At 39.8% G+C, this 20,524-nt stretch overlaps 1 protein-coding gene across 2 annotated transcripts in view; it reads left to right on the forward strand.

Moving 5' to 3' along the window:
• Positions 1–19,317, forward strand: part of LOC147896200 (homeobox protein rough sheath 1-like) — a 50,899-nt gene extending 31,582 nt beyond the window's left edge. For both annotated transcript variants that reach the window (XM_087382393.1, XM_087382394.1), the window contains exon 7: positions 18,966–19,317. In XM_087382393.1, coding sequence (XP_087238519.1) covers positions 18,966–19,172 — 207 coding nt within the window. In that variant the 3' untranslated portion in view covers positions 19,173–19,317. The remainder of the gene's footprint in view (positions 1–18,965) is intronic.
• The last annotated feature ends 1,207 nt before the right edge of the window (positions 19,318–20,524 follow it).

Here is a 20,524-nt window from a genome sequence, read left to right on the forward strand (position 1 = left end):
TATAGGATAAAGATTAGCATAGTTACTTTCAGAATTAGGTCTGTTTGGTCTCATAGGAGAGAGCTTAAGAAAAGAAACATGGAAAATTCAAAGACAAGTCTCTCTTAATGAAAGAAAATGGCAAAGGGAAACCTAACAAGACCAAGCTAGATATATTCAAGGACTACAAAGGTTGAATCCGATAGAAAGGCATGAGTGCCTCAATATATAATAAATAATATAGTTTAATAGAGATCTTGAAGCAAGAAAGGGGATACATAACCAAGAAAATTCAGGAAATCAAGCAAAGGCCAAAGCAAAAAATGTCACCATGGAGGAGATTTTAATAAACAGAGTGACTAAAAGGTGTTGGAAGCTTGTACTAACATTAATAGGTGAAGATTAGTATGCAAACAATTTCACTCACAAGGTGGTTCTAGATACTCTTTGGATTGGGATTTAGACCATTTCCTATAAGGTCACATGGATAAAGATTATGAGAAGGAGCAAAGGGCAGTTCTCAATAAGATAGAGGGCAGTTTTGCATAAGGTTAGGGTGCTAAAAAATGGTGACAAATAGTAATGGTTGTGATAAAGGGAGCTCAAATCTATAAAAGACCATTGATTAGTATATATTCAATGTTGGTGCTATTGATATTGAGGTTATTGTTAAAATCATTACTTGACATTATTGGTTGAAATCATTTCTAGACATTCTTGAGTCTATTGTTAAAATCATTGCTAGACATTGTTGGTGCTATTGATGTTGAGGCTTTTGTTGAAATTATTTCTAGATGGCATGCTGCCACTAGAATTGGACATGGACATACAAGGGCATGTTTTATAAGCTTTTCTATGGATCTATTACATGATGATTATTTTTTGTGACATTTGTTGCTTGCTTCATCATAAATTGGATGCAATAGGAAGTATTTAATAAACATGTGCAATTAGAAAGAGAGACATTGTCCCTTGAAGACAAAAGATGCAAACATTTGTGCATTGTCATCAAAGTGAAAACCATAAGATATGGGCTCAAAATTGGTGGGAGCATTCCAAGCAACAACATAAGGTACTCTGATCATGTCTTCAAAACTTATCATGTAGTTGACGATTCGTCAAGTTACAATCTATCATTGTCTTAGGAGTTTCACTCTCAATAGACTACACTATCTAGTTTGAAAGATGATCAAAGTAATGTGCAAGGGTATACAACTATGATCATCTAATTACAAGGATGGTCATGTCATTTTTCTATGAAAAAGCGCAAATTGGCTTGGACACTTCTTAAAGATAAGATCAATCTGACTCCAATGATTGGACATGGAGTGTCGATAATGCAATCCGATGTGATAAAAATATGTGTACTACTTAATGCAAGAAAAAGAGAGAGCCTATGTGAGGAATCCATTGCTTTAGTGATATTGCATTGGCATGATAACACGACATAAAATTTTCAAATAACTGCATTTATAAGCTATGAAAGGGATACAAGCAATATAATGAGTACATACACATGCTTGAAACAATTCATGCCTATACACACTTGGTTCTACAATGTTGTCTTATTAACTGGGTCTCTCTTTAAAATATTATGCTGGCTTTATTTTATTCTCATTGTTGCAAAGTTGAGAGGGGAGACACACAGAGAGATCAGAGAGAGGGAAAGAGAGAGAGGGAGGGAGAGAGAGAGAGAGAGATAATATTAACTAATGCAGTGCCTCTCCCTCGAAGGGGTTCAAATTGAAGAGTCTGAAGCCTCCTACCAATCTGTGTGGTGTACCTTGTTGACTTGCTTGGCAAGGCCGTCCTAGAGGGTGCCAGAACCACTCTCTCGCGGGATCCCGTTGGACCTCTCTCAAAGAGATGCCATCTGGGGGCATCTTGCTCTGGGATGCTAGGAGGATTAATGTGCCACTCCTTTCCCAAATGTCCCATCAGTCTTTGATCATTTGCCAATGAATTCCATCTAGACTCTCATCCATCTCTGCATCTCTCCTAGTGAGTGCCTCGAGTAGGCCTTCAGGTCCTACATGAAAAATCCCAAGCTTCGTGCTGGCTTGTTGCATCATCTGCAGGGGGACACCAATCCAAGAAACTGATCCAACCATCTATTGTCCATGCACATGCGAAGTATCTCCCACCAGGACTTAGAGATGGCTAGGTCAATCCGTGTTGCTCTATCCCTTGTAAATGTAAGGCACCAAGCCTTGTCTCTACCTTCATGGGTAATCTACTCCATTTGTCAAAGGAGCCAATCGGTCCACTGTTCCAATGTGTCTACCCAATGTGAGTCCGCTATTCGAGCATATGACCATCCTGATCCTTGAACTTTGGGTGCCAAACAAGAGGCTGATGCTTGAACTGCTCTCTACATCGAGTCTGAACACGAGTGAGGCTCCCAATTGATTTCTGCCAGACCCTATCGAGGCTCTTTATCAAGGGGGACCCTTTCCCTGTGGGTGAATCTGTGTGAATGCTGCCACTGTCCCTAGTGGGTGGGGTGTTCCTTAGAAGCCCTTGCTATAAGAGGAGCTAGACCCTATCGATGTTCTTTTTCAAGGGGGACCCTTTCCCTGTGGGTGAATTTGTGTGAATGCTACCACTGTCCCTAGTGGGTGGGGTGTTCCTTAGAAGCCCTTGCTATAAGAGGAGCTTCCAAGGCTCTGCACTTGGGGTGAGGCCGCGCACAACCAATGTGCTCTGTAACTTTGGATCAATGATACCCAAGTCTCCCAATGCATGTCATGATCACCGTCCGCCAAGTGACTCAGGCTCTAGTATTCCTCGTGCCTTCCGATCTTGCCCAAAGAAAGTTTCAAACACCAAAGTCGTACTTGCATGTCCCCTCTATGAAAACACTGGCAAGAGGTGATATACCAGGCCTTGGTAAGAAGGACCTGATTTGCTAATAAGGCACGTCTTGCTAGGGAGAATTGGGTGAGCTCCAGTAGAGAAGCTTGCTTTGAATACTCTCAAGGACTGGGGTGTTCTACTCCTCTGCTGCAATATCAATACCCACTTGGAATTTGAGATATCTGGCTCTTTGGCCCAGTGGTATCCAGCAAAGGCCATAGTCGCTCCCTCACTCTCCAATCTCTTATGTCTCCTCAGAGCCTGTGAAGTAGGGATGTTTTTATCGAAGCTATTCTTATATATGAGTATAAAAACTTGGCGAAAGTTTTCAAGATTGTTTTTTTAGTTTCACAATATTAGTAAAATGTAGTACTTCTTTATATATGTTCTTTTGAATTTTGAAGGAAAAATGTAAATCCTAGCAAAACTTTACATTTTTTTGCATAAAAGTGTCAAATCCTAGTGAATGTTTCAAACTTTTATTTTTATTAGGGCATACAAACTTTTGATGCTAATATAAAAGTCAAGCTTCTTAACGAAGGTAGGCTTGAAAAAATCATCCATGCTGTGAAGAAACCTATGAATTTCGTCCAGTTGATCCGTGCACTCGAGGCCTCATAGTAGATAGTCAGGGCTTTCTTGATTCTCTCCAAACTTGCTATGGCATCCTCTACGTACAAGGCCGTATCATTTGCAAACTCAGAGTCTAGCAGCTTCTTTTGTCTGATTGGGAGCCTCAATCCTGTGAGGCTTGCCACCCTTGATCTCAAGTAGTAGCCCAAAGCTTCTGCCACAAACAAGAAAGAGGAAGGGAGCGAGGGGGTACCCTTGGCAGATCGAGCGAGAGAGATTAAAGGTTTCATCAGTGTGTCCAAGATAAGCATTTGACTAGAGCTCCCCGCATAAAGTGCAGAAACTCTTCTGATCCATCTATTTGAGAAACCCAACCTCTGCATGGTATCCTCTAGGAAAGACCACTCCATGCTGTTATAAGCTTTCTCAAATACAAGAGAACCTATAGACAAAGGCCACATGTGACTCCTCCTTGAACCAATCCATTGTCTCCCTGAACGTGAAGATGTTGCCCAAGATGCTATGCTTTTGAACGAACCTAGCCTGAGTGTCATGGATGATGTCAGTAAGATGGGACCGTAATCCAATACTCAAGATCTTGGCAAGGATCTTGTATGTAGTATCTGTTAAAGCTATATATAGATTACCTTAAAGATTGACTACGCTTACAATAATGATCCTACACTCTTGGTTTTTATGGATATGATTGCTAGGTGTTGGGTCTCCTCTTCATCTAAATTTTTATGGTCCTATAGCTAAAGAAGTTTCCTTTATGTGATTGAGCATCTGATTTCTCCATGTGGAAACATAAAAGGATGATATGCCAGTGTCTTAAATCCAAGAAAGCATAAATATTGAGTGCAAGATGGTGTAATCAATTGGTGGATACTGAAAGTGGGAGGGCGACACCATATCAGGAAGCTTCTTATCATTAAGTCTGTTTTTTTTCATTGCTTTTGCTTTTGTTTCAAATGTTGTTGACTCTATAAAAGTATGAACATTTTTCAATCTCATGTCTTAGATCAAGTCCTCTCTGGTTATGGGTGTTCATTTTCTTGTCCAAACACTCTTCTATCAGTTTATTGATAGCAAGCAGTAAAAAGAAATAACCATGACTTTCTTACCTGAAATCCGAATATAGTGATCCAATCAGGCAAGTTATATATAGCTCTAACAGTATCAAGCAAAGTGCATTGTCTCCATTGTCGAATGTCTAACCGATCTCCCACTTTGGAGATCAAACAAATCCATCCTTTGCTCAGGGACTGAGGAAGGGAGCCCATGTCGAAGATCTCAAGTAGTCCATCATGTCTCCTTTGTCTGAAAGGGAAGAGAAGCCTGCCAGGTATTCTGTTGAACTCTGGCTCTCGCCATGGGTCTTTGCCACTGATCATGAAGATGAAATGCTCCCAGGTGCTCTGCTTTGTTGTTGGCATCTCGAAGAAAGAGACATTGCCCTGTTGGTCCTCCCCGAACTCCACGTTGTTGAAGTCCCCTCCAACAATCCAGAAGTCTACATCCAGAAGACACTCTATCAGCCTCCTCCAAAAGGTCGGACGGTGTTGTCTACATGTTGGGGCGTATATGTTGAGGATCCCAATTTCTTTCATCCTAACTCCCATCCAAACTGCCTATCCTGGGATAAGCTCGCCTTGGATATCCAAACTTGTTGTGTTTGGGAGTCTACTATGTTGATCGAATCCCCTTTCGGGGGCTACAAGATCACAAGCATTACCTCCAGGGGTAGATGGTAAGAGTTCAGAATCTCTAGATAAATCTAAGGCACCAATCTCCAGAATTCCCATAGTACGGGATGCCCAAGTTGGAAATACAGATCTCTTGGGAGGGGGACGGAGGGAGTAGGGGAAATCATAGGTTCCTATTCATCAGGCTCGTCGGGGCTCTAAATTTGCTCCTCCTCAATAGTTGCCAGGTCAACATTTGCAGCATTAGGAGGTCGAGGCTCATTGATACAAGAGTGAATGTGGACGTTGGACCTCCATCTCGAAAGGATCACTTGGCTGAGCAGTGGTTCCTATTACTAGGGGGTGGGTCTCTTGCTATTGCTCCTTCTCAGGTGCCTCTTGAAATACTCTCTCTGTCTCTTTCTCTCTGCGTCTAGTCCTATGACTGGAATGCTTTCGAGCCTCTAAGCTTGGTTTCTTTTTCTTTTTAACGTGGGTCCAGTCTTCTTGAAGGGGTCACCCAGGGGGTCTGATACTCCTGTTGCTCTTGTTGTCTGGGCTCTAGCTCGCTGACTCTACCTGCATTTGGGGGGCTTGGCCTCGGCTATGCAGGCAATCTTTGGCTAGGTGACTCTTTTGTTTACAACGAAGATACTTGCCTGAATCACTACTTGTTGGCAAAGTGTATTACTACTTGTTGGCAAAGTGTACTTCCTTCAAGGGTCTATAGGAGAACCAAGTCTATGAGAGACTAGGTTCTCAACCAACAGTCTAATCCTGAGGATCTTGTGATCTCTGCTACCACTGATGCAGTCGACTTTGGCAGAGACTCCAATACAGTGCCAAATGCTCGACCAATGGAGGGGAGGATTGTTAAGTAGGAATCTATTTTGTAAGACCATTTGTTCAACACATGCAATATCTTCACAATCATCTCATCACACATGCCTTGCCAGTCATTATATATAACTTTGATATGATGCTGAAACCGATGCTAAGTGCTGAGTTCCATCATAGTAGCGCCGTTGAAGAGAACACATTGTATGTTACTCTTATCTTTTTTCAAAGAAACATAATATTATAAAGTGCTTCTTGCTTAATAATATTACACACTTTAAGAACGGTTGTGTAATCTACCTTGCTCATGGAAGGTACCTGAGGAGGGGTCTCTTCCTACAACAGGTGTCAAATGGAAAGATTGTAACACTGCAAGCATAGAAACAAAGGACTGATATAGCACATTTGCTATGTTGTGGCGACTGGCAACAGAGGGCCATAATGCAAGAAAAGGGAGAGCTCAGGTCCTTTCGACTGGTGAAAAAAATAAGGAACTATCCTTTAGCACCTTGGTAAAAATGAAGAGGACCTAGCATGACACCTCATGGTTATAGACACCCTACTCATAATCACAATGAATCGTCCCCGCTCATAGTTACAATGAATTGTGTGATTGAAATGGTTTCGAAGTTTTGAATGCTTTAATATGAAACTTTTCAAGAAAAATTGTAATGATGCAAGTGAAGTCTAAGCAAGGCACATCACAGAAACCAAGATGGCAAGTGGTGTAGTCATAGCCATCTTGATTTCTGTGAAATGCTCAATCAATGGAGGGGAGGATTGCTCTGGATTCCTTTGGGAGCCTAGAGAAGCGGAGCATAACCGAAAAACTAGGAACATGGTGTGTTGTGTCCGTGTCATCAATTGTAAAGCCATGGTAGCAAAGCAATACATACACCAAATGCTGGCCAGGAGGATGGGGCCCTGCTCCACAAGTGTCAAGGTAGTATCGAGGGAGCTCAGTTGGATGAGGAAGACATCTCTTCCATAGATGGTGACCTCTTGAATGTGGTCACCCTTTAGTGCCAAGATCGGATGGATCCACTCTTGCAACTGTCTCCTTATGGGTGTGAGTCCCACAATTCTACTCATCACCTTGTCTTGGACGGATTGAACTTCTTGCTGTAGCTCTTCCTCGTCGACTGGGGATTTGAGGATGCTGCCATAGAGCCCCTCTGGCCAGACCAAGAGTCACCACAAACATTTTCTCTTCGAATAAGCACAAATGCTCCCATTGCAGGGAGGGAAAATATAAAAGGCGAGGTGAGGCGGTGGAGAAGAGGCAAGGAGAGGAGCATAAGAGAGTAAGCTCAGCGAAGAAGAAAGAAGGCGAGATGGATGGCCAGCAAGGGATGGTAGGGAAGGGGGAACGAAGAGGCGGGGGAAAACAGGTGCAGAAGACTGAGAGAAAGAGGCAGGGAAGGCGAAGAGTCGGGCGAGGGCGACAGGAGGGGGAGGAGAAGATGGCAGGGGGAGACCAAAGAGAAGTGGGGGGTGGAAGGAATGGCAGGGGGTGGAAGAGCAGGTGGAGGGGAGAAGGCAGGAGGCAAAAGAGATGATGGGATGGAGGTTGAGGAGAAGGGGGAGGGCGAAAGATATGGTGGGGGTGGTCGGTAGAGATAGCGAGAGAGGGGAGTTGACGGGGAAAGCCGGACGAGGAGGGCTAGGGAGAGGCAGAGAATGCTACGGGAGGGAAGAGATGGCAAGGTAGCGGGATCAGATAGGGGCATTGGGGTAGTAGCTCACCACTCCTTCATAGGAGTGTTGGGTTTCTCGAAGGCATTTCATAAGTAGGAAATTGGAATCTTGCAACACATTGTCTTGTGCTTGCTCTGTCTCATCTTTTCTTTCCTTGTCATCATCACCCTCCTTGATATGGTTCACTTCTTAAGCGACTATTTGAGATGTATCTAAGTATTGAATTTCAGAGCGGTGGAAAACCAAGGAGAAGTAGCTCGCATCCTTATGAAAAAGATGGCCCTCGATCAATTATGTTAAAGAAATAAGAGGAAGTATTCCAAGAAATGAATCATTCACACAAATCAAGAAACAAAGCTATGAGGCAAACATCCTATTTTTGATTGGTTGCAAGATTCTGATAGTCCACCATGCAAAGAAGTGGTAATGCTTGAAGGATGATCAGAGAGCCCAACGGACTAAGCAACTCACCTATGACCAACCGATTGATGAAAATGGTAGTGTATCGCTAGTGAGATTATGACAATTAAAAGGAGTCACAAAGGCTTGCTAGTTGAAGACATCGGGCTTACAGGGCTTGACTTTCACCTATGACCAACCTACTGATGAAAATGGTAGTGTATCGCTAGTGACATTATGACAATTAAAAGAAGTCACAAAGGCTTAGTAGTTGAAGACATCGAGCTTATAGGGCTAGACTTTCTCATGTGCACTCTATGGCCACTCATTGCTTTTCAATGTAGAGTTATAACGTTAAAATATTTGCTCGGAATGCACTCCCATGACATGTCATTGGCGTGGGCAGATAGACTGTTACTATGTATGAGCATCATCAGTTCAAAGTACTACCATTAAGTTTAAAAAATGCTCTAGCAACTTTTATGACACTTATCACCAATGTCTTGAGGCTACATTTGTGAAAAATTGCTGTAATTTTTGTAGATGATATCCTCATCAATTGTAAAATGAGAAAAAAGCACTTGAAATGTTTGAGGAAAGTATTCCATTAATTGCTTAGAGTAAACTCTCTTTTTGCAAAAGAATCCAAATGTGAATTCTTTGCAAAAGAAGTGAAGTACTAGGGACATTATATCCAAGAAGAGATTCGCATGGATCTTGAAAAGATAAGGGTTATATTGAAATGGTCACATTCTACAAAAGGGCTATATTGGAATGGTCACGTTCTACAAATGTATAAAAACTCCAAAGATTCTTAGGTATGTTTGGGTTTTATAAAAGATTCATCCGAGATAATGCTAAGATTGTTATTTTGATGACGGACCAGCTTAGGAAAGGAAAAAACCTTCATATGGGATGAAGAATAGTTTTGAGAAGTTAAAGGTGGCTATAGTATCTCCTCTTGTATTAAAGGTAGTGGATCCCAATGAATCATTTGTTGTTGAAATAAATCCCATGACATTGTTGTTGGGGTGGTACTTTTAGAAAAGGGTCTACTAGTGGCTTTTGTAAGCAGAAAAATAGATAGTGCCCAACGAAATTACTCGACATATGAAAAGGAATTGTATGCTATAGTCTATGCTTTAAAGAAATAGAGGCACTATTTGTATGGTGCCAAATTTGAGATCATTTTTTATCAGAAAGAATTAAGTGGATTTGCAATGATTCAGAGCTTAAAGGAAGAAAAGATAGATGGGCTGAAATAATGCAAGAGTTTGATATCCAATTGACATATTGGAAGGGGAAGTTCAATCTGGTTCTGAAGAGGCAATTCTTTTGTCTTGGAATAGATAAGGACATCCAAGACTATGTATTGAATTGTCAAAAATGACATGTTTATAAGGTCGAGTGTCTTAAGGTAAGAGGTCTCCTATATCCATTGGAGATTCCATCTGTCAACATGGAAAGTATCTCCATGGATGTTATTGTTGGATTACTTAGGACACAGAGGGGCATGACTAACTCACCGAGATGGATCACTTTATTCCAACCAGTGAAGAGGTTAAAACTCCAGAATTAGTTAGGCTATTTGTGGAGTATTTTTATAAATTGTATGGGCTACCAGTCGGTATTATTAGTGACCAAGATAGCAAATTTAATAGCCATTTTTAGAGGGTTGTGTTTATGGTAGCAAGTATGTTTGGTTAAGTAGAAAGATAGACCTGAAGAGACTTAAATATGGGCATGATTAAGCAATCTCTAAAGTAGGTTTTTCAATGTTGTTTTTGAGAATGTAAACCATTCTTAAGGGGAAGGGAGTATTACGATGGCCATAATTGTTGAAGTTCATGGCTTGTTATGGTGAGACGGAAAACCATAGGGCTTGATAGCACTTGCTAGTGAGTCTTACAAGGTTGGAGTCTAGGGTCATGCCTATGCCTAGGCATTTAGTAGGAGGTGCAAAGGATAACCCAAGAAAGGGCTCTTATGATAAGGTCTCATGTGGGACACATGGCACCAAAGGAAAAGGCCAAAGGCAAGTCTTGGGCATGGGAGAAAGCTCTAGAGAGAGATAGGTCCTTTTGAGAGGAGGAATGAGAGAACTTAAGGAAGATACTCAAGGTTCACGACGTAGCTCTAATGAGTCTTGTGGTTGGGTGGAAAGCTCAAGCATTATATAAGTTCATGGAATTTTGTTTTAGTTTCCCTCTCCTCATGTTGATATCCCTTAAATAAAGAACACACAAATTACACATTCAAATTAGTTTCCCTCTCCTCATGTTGATATCCCTTAAATAAAGAACACACAAATTACACATTCAAATTTGCAATGCTAACGTAAATTAAACCACTCACAAGCGACATGCAACAAAACTAATAGTCATGTTTCAAAACAACTTTCACAAAAGTTTTGATCCTTAGAATAATAAACTACTAAATATGTGTTTCTTTCTATGGCAATGGAGTAAAGCTCTTATCTGAGGTCATGCTTATGTTTTGAGTGAAGTTTAACTAATTTGGAGTGTAATAGAGGTGAGAGACAAGATATTACATCACTTTTTGACTTCTCTCAAATTTCATAGTTAGCTTTTCTTATGTCTGTCTCATAGTTGCCAGTCGAAATGGAAACGGAAGAAACAGAAGAAACGGAGTTTTTGGCTCCCATCGAAACGAAAACGGAAGAAACGGCAATATGATACAATTTATGTATAAAAATTTATTTTTTTATACGTAATATAATTATCAATAGAGTGCAAATCATACATAATACAATTATCTATACTTGAAGCATCATGTATGCTTCTATGATTCTAAATTCCTATGATGATTGATCTATCTCGTATCAACTATTATCCATGAATGATGCTTTAACAATCAATATGTGTTATCATTCATGAACTAAGTTCCAAGTTCCAAGTTCCAAGTTCTAACAAGTTTGAAGTTATCACAATCCGAAGTTTGAAAGGGAGGATGGAGAGGTGAGAGGGAGGATGGAGAGGTAGAAGGAGGATGGGGAGGTGAAAGAGGATCGAGAGGTAGAAGGAGTCGGAGGAAGAGGATGAGAGGTAGGAGGAGGATAGAGAGGTAAGAGACGAGAGGTAGTGGAGGGATGGAGAGCAGGCTGAGGATGGAGAGCAACTGCCAGCCTGCAGGATGGAGAGGATGGAGAGGTAAGAGACGAGAGGTTGTGGAGGGATGGAGAGCAGGCTAAGGATGGAGAGCAATTGCCAGCCTACAGGATGGAGAGGATGGAGAGCAGGTTACAGCCTAGAGGGTGGAGAGCAACCTGCTAAATGGAGGAATGGAGAGGAGAGTAGGCTGTGGGTACTAAGGCCAAGGAATCAAAGATGGAGAGGCTGGAGAGTAGCAGCACAGAAGGTGGTGGAAAGGATGACATGAGGCGACGAATCGGCAAAAAATGTTTTAATCAAAAGAGGGTAAAAACCACCCCCAATAAAACAACCCCCCTCCCTTTACGCAAAGCCAGCCAACAAACAAACCCACACCACAAAAAAAAATAAAATTACGAAACGGTGTTTCTTCAAGAAACGCCTTGAAGAAACACCGTTTTTGTTTCCTAGCAAGAAACAGCCGTTTTGTGCAACTATGGTCTATCTTCTTTATCCTTCTCATCTCATCTCCACATTGGTGCATCATTGGCATTAAGCTCATGCTCAACAAGTGCAGTTCCATGCTTACGTACAAAGATGATAATTTTGATATTTTAACAAGTGTGATGTTTACATTTTTTTTCCAAGTCTTAGTGATTTTCTTTAAGTAAGAGATATCACTTCCATGTAGTTGTTTGACTCCTCTAAGCCTATTGATAAATCATGGCTCCTTGAATATTTAGCAATAAATGACTTGCTTTCTTTTTTGATGTCGTGAACATTTGGAAATCTTCAATCTTATCACCACCATCATTACTTACCTACATTGGGAAATATTTTTAAAGAGACCTTATGTCTTCCATGAATTCTCTAAGTAATCAGCCTAAAAATTGCATTGGGGGATGGTGAGCACCTTCCCTATCATGATTTTGTTAATGTAGACTTTCTTATTGTGATAGACAATTATCTCTCCTCTATGTTCACTTTTGTCAGAGCTTGCATAAGCTAGCTAAGGGAGAGATTAGTGGATGAATTCGATGGCATGATTCAAAGATTGGTGGAGGACTTGGTTGATTGGTATTGGTGCCTAAGGTGTGAAGAGGTAACCAAGATGATAGAAGGAACAAAAGCACAAAAAATTAAGCTCAATAGAATTGTATGCAAAAATGGTTAAGGCCTTAGGGCTTGTTCCGTAGAATGAGTACTCAAGAGGATCGCATGAACAGCCTGTAGGAAAAAGTTAGAGGTGCAACTCTCCCAGAAAAGAAGTTGCAAGTGCAATAAGATTTTGCAAGAGAATTATGAGATCTAAATATATGATGGTGCCACTATAAATATCTATGTGATATATATGATAGGTTCATCTAATTATAGTCTTTTAGCTTTAAATAAATGAGGGATCCACTCTAAATAATTTCACGATCAAGAATGGGCCATCTAATTTCCAGCTACCTTAGTTGTTGAGGTGGGACATCAATGGAGTACATGTCCACCTTAGTGGAATATAATCTAATTCTAGTCATTGAATTTTATGATATGAGCTAATATATGAGTTTTAAATCCCACCAACCAACATCCATCGCAATGCATCTCCTAAATAGTTTGACGATTTGTTACATCTCGATCTTGCTGTATTTCATTCTATATAATAGAAATTCTATAGATACCTTGTACAACTTGCTCTAACCACACATTTTGTTTGCACAACTTAGTTCAAGTGCACATCTTATGCTTTTCTTATTTAACCATCTTAAGTGAGGTTCCAATTTATGAATATAATAACATGCCCAAGCACTTGCATTAATGCTATGGATGCAAATATTACCATTTCAAGTATGCTTTATTATATTAGTAAACCTCTTCTTGCAAAGCTTAAGCTACTAGCTATGAGGAACAATAGTGCAATAGACATTTTGGCAATTAGTATTTTCATTATTTTTATGTAGCTTCTTCTTTGTATTTATTGTCATTTATTTTACACTCATTTTGCACCAAAAGAACCAATCATGGATAAAAATATTTATTGTTTTTCATCTGTGACATTCTATTCAATATTCAACTTTAGAAACACTTCCTTATTTGATCTCTTAACTTGCATGTAGCTTTGTTACCTTGGATAGTTGACTCATCCCATTCTTGACGAGTTCTTGACATAAAGTAAGCTGTAGCATATATTATCATGTAGTAACAAATATGATAACCTCAATGCTTGCCTTTCCATAACTTGTATTTTATAGAGACTATAAAAGTCTTTACATGTAGACAATGTAATGGCCGTAGAAATTACTATGATATCCTCAAAAGACTAAACTCTATTGAAGTTCAAATTTTAAAAAATTGTAATTTGATCTAGCTTGTAAATGTATTATGGAAATGCTTTCTAGACCTTCATGAAATATATGAACATGATGAAAAAGGTCATTAGACCTAATACTAATTTCACAATGAGCTAACATAATAGAAATTTGTAGCCATAAATGAATTTTGGTTGAATATTAGAGAAACTATCCAACGAATTGGCTAGAGATAGTTATTGACTACCAATATGTACATTTCATAACATCTCAGCAAGGCCATTTCCTTATGAATATACGTTGTGGATGTACAATGCTTTATGAAACTTTTATGATCAGGATGAAGCATGAGAAATGTAAATATTAATGTAATTTTTGTTAGCCATGTAATACTTGGGATCGAAAATTGGGTTGTGAAGTCTGATTAGCCATCTGTTACTTGTGCTATTAGGGACACTATTGGAAAGCCATAAGTGATTTTTTTATAGCAAGGGACTATTTTTATTTAAGAAACTAGAAGGCTAAATTGGGCAAGGCACCATATTGGTATGTGATGATGCTCAATCACCATATCTATGAGAAATGAGAGTATCATACGTAGTTTGATGAAATGTTGAGTGACATAGGGGGATTTCAAGGTAGGTAGTAACTTATGTCCGGATATTGTGCTTGTTCAAATCTTTACTATGAAAAGTTAGTGAGTTGTTAATTAATTGTTTGGGAGGTTTGGCTTTCTTCACATGGTTACTATTGGAATAGGGAATTAAGAAGTTTGCATCAGCATCTACCTAAGAATGAGCGTGAGGACCTAGTTGCAAAATGTACCAAAGCTTTTGGTGGCCAATGGCATCCCATAGGCCATTGGCTTCCATTGGTCCAATGGCTTCCATCACTTGCCTTGTGGTAATGTTTGTCTCCATGGTTTAGATCCTATAGGGCTCCTATACTCAAAATTTGACACATTGCTTACGTCCCATAGGGCTCCTATACTCTAAATTGCTACACCATATTTTAATATGGATCAAGATCAATAAGGAGTGAAGGGTTTTTACTTAGATTAAAGGTTTAAACTCAATCAACTAAGAATCTTACAAAATTGGGAGAAAAAAGCCAAAGACTACAAAATATGGGAAGCTACTACGCTAAAAGCCTAGGATGCTGTGTATGCCCACTGTTTTGGTGAATGTCTTAAACTTTGGAAAGAGGAGGCTGTAATGCCGCAATGGTTAGACAAGGTGTGGACACTTCAAGAGATGCTGCTTCTTAAAAATTTGACATTTATACTTGATATCAGCACAAAAGTCGAAAGGACCTTCCATTACAACATAAAACGGAAGCACAGCATTGGGCATTGGAGATGTATGATGAGTATGAAGTACCTGTGGCCTCGAGAACTTTATGAACTAGAAGAAGAAGAGACCAAGGAACAAAAGAGACAGTTTGAGAGAAAGAATTTGAGAAATCTACCAAGATTCGCCATGCTCCGAATGCGGCTATGGTGCTTTAATAAGAAGAGAAAGAGAACGGAAACAACAACTAGAAAGAGACGTTTATTTCATTGAAAGAGAGTGTATTTCGCGTCTTGGAAGGCCAGTGAAGATGCTGAGCGGAAGCTACTATGACTTGAGGCATTGATGATGCAAAGGGAGTCATTGACCATTGCTGAGGTGATGGGAGCATGGGATCTGATCCAGGTGGTCATAAAGATTTCATGGCAAAATTGTACTGTTGCGGAAGACAGTACGTCATGGAGGTTTCATGGCAAAATTGTACTGTTGCTGAAGACAGATTAAGAACTTGTGCATCCAAGTTGGGGAATTTCCAAGTGTCATTGGTATTGACCGGAGAGCTGAATTTAGCAGAGGACATCATCGCTTTTGTATGAGAGAGCCAATTGGAGGCTCAATATACTATAACAACAGAAATCAGCCAGCCAACGTTGATGAAGCGATAAGCCTGTCATGAGCAAGTCCACCATTGCTATGAAGGAGCCATCATATGATGAAGCCACCTGTGTCTAGATTAACTGCCCGCTTCAACTCGAGAGCTCCATCCTCGAACATGATTATTTCTAGGACCTCCTTCCCTCCTACACCATCTGTGTTGGAAAGATGGGAGATGGACTTTTTTATTTGAGCAAACCAAGGAGGGGAGCCATTCTGGTACGGACGACTCTAGGGAGATGGAATTATCTTCTGAGAATGGAATTCAAGTGAGTTATCTTCAGCATATTCCACAGATTATTCATGTGCTACTTCGGCTCGGCTTAGGGTAGGCTTTCGATAGCTCTATTCTACGTCTGGCTCAACACCCCACTAGAAAAAAACCCGAGCTCCTACATACGTATATATGGAAAATTTAATACAAAAATTGTTACATAGGTGGCCATCTTCCATTTCTTGAAAGAACACATAAATTACAACAATTGTGTGACACTGCATGCTATGGTACGTGCTGTGTGTGAAGTGCAGCCCAATCTATGAAGTAGCTCTAAGTTCTCACTAAAGAGGTGAGATTCAGCTAGTGGTTTTATGAATATATCTGCAATCATGTGTTTTGTAGGACAATATTCAAGCGAGTTGAACTCTTCTTCACTTCTTCTCGAACATAGTGAATTGCAACGTGTTTAGTTTTTCTGTGTTGGACATGATCCTTTGTGGGACTAATTGCACTTTGATTGTCGCATCTCAATGGGAAACTCGAGTTTGGAGGTTGACTAATATCTGAAAGTAGTTGTAACCAGACCATTTACGTCATAGTGTTGTTTCTTAAGAGCTCATCCATGATAGCAAGGTTTTGTCCATATTGATGCAATAATTTCCACTGGTGGATCTCGCAAAGGATTGCATTAGAATACCCTGTCAAAGAAAATGATGAATTGGGTTGCCACTGGCAAATGACTGCATGCTCTGCAGTTCCTTTGAGGCACCTTAGTACACATTAGTTGTGATGTAGTTTCCTTGAGAGGCATGTGCAATGAATTTTTCATGGTGATTCGCTATGAAATGGTATATTTGGGCATGTATTGAGCCCAGCAAATCGAAGGTAACCAACTAAAATTGCAATATCATGGAAAATTATCCTCAAGTTAAAGGCACTCTTTAAATTTGATTCTTAGCAAAAAATATGGCCGCTGGAGTGGGAAGCGGAAGTGTGTCTCTTATGTGAAACCTTTCAAGAGTATCATTGATGAATTTGGTTTGTTAGAGAAGTAGCATAACATTGTCTCAAAGACACTGAATTTGCATTCCAAGGCATGAATGGATTTGACCAAGATTTTCCTTTTAAAAGCCAAAGATAAATCTACCTTAGTATGAGAAAGGAAGTCCATGTGATTTGCATTGAGCATAGTGTCCTCCACATAGAGAGCAATATTAATATTAATGTATATTTTGGGATCTGAGGCGCAAGGCAGGAGCCTTGTGTGTGGAGAAAGTTACCAATCTTGAGATACCATGTACGTGAGGCTTGTTTCAAACCATATAATGCTCGACAAAGATGACAAATTAGTAGTGCTTGTTCTGAATAATGAAGCCAGATAGCTGCTCTTTATATATTTCTTTCTTTCAATCTCCATCGTGAAAAGGTATCTTGATGTCCATTTGGTGTACTTTAAGATTGTATTGATTTACAAAGGCTAGGAGAGTCCTAGTACTTGTCATGCAAATCACAAGAGAAAAAATATTTTGCTCTCTGGGAACTTTTGAGTAGCCTTTAGCTACCAGATGTGCTTTGTACTTGCCGAAGGAACCATCTGCCTTGATCACACTCGTTTGCATTTGATTGGAGATCTTCCTGGGGGAAATTCTTTAAGTATACATGTGGCTTTAGACATGAGCGAATTTGGCATCCAAAGATTGTTGCTTTTGGGGTGAAGAGATGGCTTTCCCATAAATTTATGGATCTGAGCCATCAACTACCATGTTAGTTACCTTGGACTCATTGCTTTCATTGTCAATAGGAATATCAATAAAAATGTCAATGCTCCACATCTGAAAATTGTCTTCCTGAAAACAGGATCATAGTATTTGTATCCTTTGATGCCTTTTGGGTATCCACTGAAGATCACCTTTTCCCTAGAAGATCACGTTTGCATCACAATTCTTTAGAGATTTGTATATACATAATACATCCAAAGACTTGTAAATGAGAAATAGGAGTGTTTCATGTTGGTATATTTTTAGTAGGGGCAATAGTGGGAAAGTAATTTAATAGTACAATGTAGTGGATACAGCGTCTGCCTCAAAAATTCTAAAAAAGCCTGCATGTAATGGATGCATCTCATGCCATCTAGAATGGTATACGCGTTCTGTTGAGGCGTATACTGGACAGTATATTTGTGATAGAGTCCTTGAGTAGTATACTACAGTTCATGAATAAAAGTTATGAACTAATGGTATTTGGCGTAGGACATCGGGAACAGACTACATATATCAAAACAGACTACATATATCAAAGTGGACAAGATACAATAGATCATGAGAAGATAGTGAAGTGGGTTCAGGAAAAGGCTTACGATGATGTTTACCAATAGGCAGTGTTCACATATACCAAGAACTGATTAGGGATTTATTTGGATATCTTCTTACGTGTAGGCCTCCATGCTTATGCATGGCTCTGGTCAAATGACCTATGGCTTCCAAGTCCTGAACCCCTTATAACTGGTTGAGGTGCCAAGGGGCAGTAGATCTCAATATAATAAGGCCTTCAGGAGCTTCGCACATGAATAACGTACGCAGGTTGTGTGAAATGTTGCTTTGCAGTCCCGATTTGTCGATTGGTTTGCTGACAAATTTTGAAGTGGTCGTATCTCTCCCGCCCCCTCTCTCTCTCTGTCTCGGACACGCACACATACACACACAACCACACATATTTCTCCCTTTCAATCACTTCCAAACATAGCTCTCTTGATGTATACTCTTGTACATACACTCATACATACACATCACTCGTGATACAATATCAATGTTATCAGTATGGTCACCTGTTTTTCGACATCTTTGTGGGAAGGTGCTCTAATAGCACGTAGAGAGTACAAATCAACGTTTCAGGAACTAAATGAGTGTTCGTATGTACATGAAAAACATAAGTAGATTGTATAAGCCAAGGTAAATGATTAACAAATATACATTGTAAGGGTTAATTCATTTGTGACGAGCTGTGAAAATATTTTTCCTGAATTTGAATATGCCGCGATAAGCCTTGAATGTTCACACTATAACTTTTTCAGAATGTATAGGCTAAATTTCTTCTTCAAAAGGGCTATACTCTTAACTACAGAGCTTCGGATATCCAATTCCACAACTGAACGATTGATCCAAAAAGACCCGCAGGAGACAGAAAAAAGCTGCTTTAGCGGAGTCAACGCGAGCTGTGAAAATGTTTTTCCTGAATTTGAATATGCCGCGATAACCCTTGAATGTTCACACTATAATCTTTTCAGAATATGTAGGCTAAATTTCTTCAAAAGAGCTATACTGTTAACTACAGAGCTTCGGATATCAACTGAACGATTGATCCAAAAAAACCTGCAGGAGACAGAAAAAGCTGCTTTAGCGGAGTCAACGGGTCTTGATCAGAAACAAATAAATAACTGGTTCATCAACCAGAGGAAAAGACATTGGAAACCGTCCGAAGACATGCAGTACGTAATGGTAGACAGCCCCAGCAGCCATGCTGCAATGACTTTTGTGGAAGCAACGATGAATCCTGACGCAAGGGCTATTGCCATGGATCAGTAAGACCTGCAAAAAAACAGTGCCAAGAAGGCTTGTAACATTTTTATCGCTCATTCTGCTATATTCTTGAGCATTGCATTGGACAGCGCAGGTTTGAAATATTGCGTGCCGCAACTTCTTTGTTCGCTACATCCTTGTATTTTTAATAGTAAACAGTCCAAGAAGCTCCCTCTGAGAAGCACCTGTAAGCAGTTTGTTTAATATAAGAAACGCTGCGGTAGCAATACATGCACTCCAGAGATCGAACGTCGCATAGCAAGGCAGCGAGACCATTGCAATACCCATTTCGACGAAAGGAGATATTACGTGAGTTGAGTCGTTAATTTTCTCAGCAACGTTCATGGCACTACCCGGGAAAACTACTGATAAAAAGTTGTCAGATTACACGTAAACCGTGCCGTTTCGCAATCACTATGCTGTGGTAGATCTAGATTCGTTTAATGCAGGCTGAGCCATACGTTGGCAAGGTGGGGGGCACCTAGAAATAACATTGGAGTATATGAGATGAGATAGACCCTCATCAAAGAACGTGTGACCAATCTCTATATAAGAAATAGCTAATTGACCTAGGAAATCTGAACCATGTTATGCTCATGAGCAAGAGTATATCTTTTCCTATGTAGTAATTGTAACTTCATACATAGAAAAGCAATTGTATTTAGGAAAGCAAGAAAATTATCTTATTTATGATTTTTATAAGATATAAATTGGAGGGTAATTAGTTTTGGTTCTATTTGTACCACACTTCTATTTCTATAAGGTAAAATAAGATTTTATCAATTTCTAAGGGTATCATCTCATCATTTTTAAGATAAATAATTGAAAAGGGATCTTGTAGTGGTTGATAATGTGCAATGTCATTTGAATCGATAAGAGTTACTCGTAAGTATTTGAGATGTACAATTTAGAAGTGTAAATATATGATGTACAAACCCTTGCAAAGTTTTGGCAATAATGATAAGAGAAAGGGGGTCTAAATGACCACTTTTGGGAGCTAGGAGGAGGTTCTATGGCACATACACATGAGAAGAGGCGCGCAACTTAGAATAAGAGAATTTTAGTAGACTTGATGGTCATAAAAATTTATATGGTATTGTAAATTAACAAGGGTACTTGGAGGACACGAGTGGATAGACATTGTTCCTTGGACCCAAAGTAAAAATTATAAGCCATTGGATACACTTTTGTGCATGAAGACGATTCACTAAGCCTCCATTTCTTTATCAAAAACCCTCCACCTAGTAGTCGAATCCTTTCGCAATCATTTGTTGCTATGTCGATAATTACACTATGAGTTACCTCTTCAACTCGTCATCTTCTTTAGGTTGAGCAGGAATTTGGTGGGAAGATTCTTG

The sequence above is a fragment of the Dipteris shenzhenensis genome, chromosome 12 (assembly GCF_047967505.1).
Source record: "Dipteris shenzhenensis isolate YYH24624 ecotype China chromosome 12, Dip_SZ_1.0, whole genome shotgun sequence".
NCBI lineage: Eukaryota > Viridiplantae > Streptophyta > Polypodiopsida > Gleicheniales > Dipteridaceae > Dipteris > Dipteris shenzhenensis.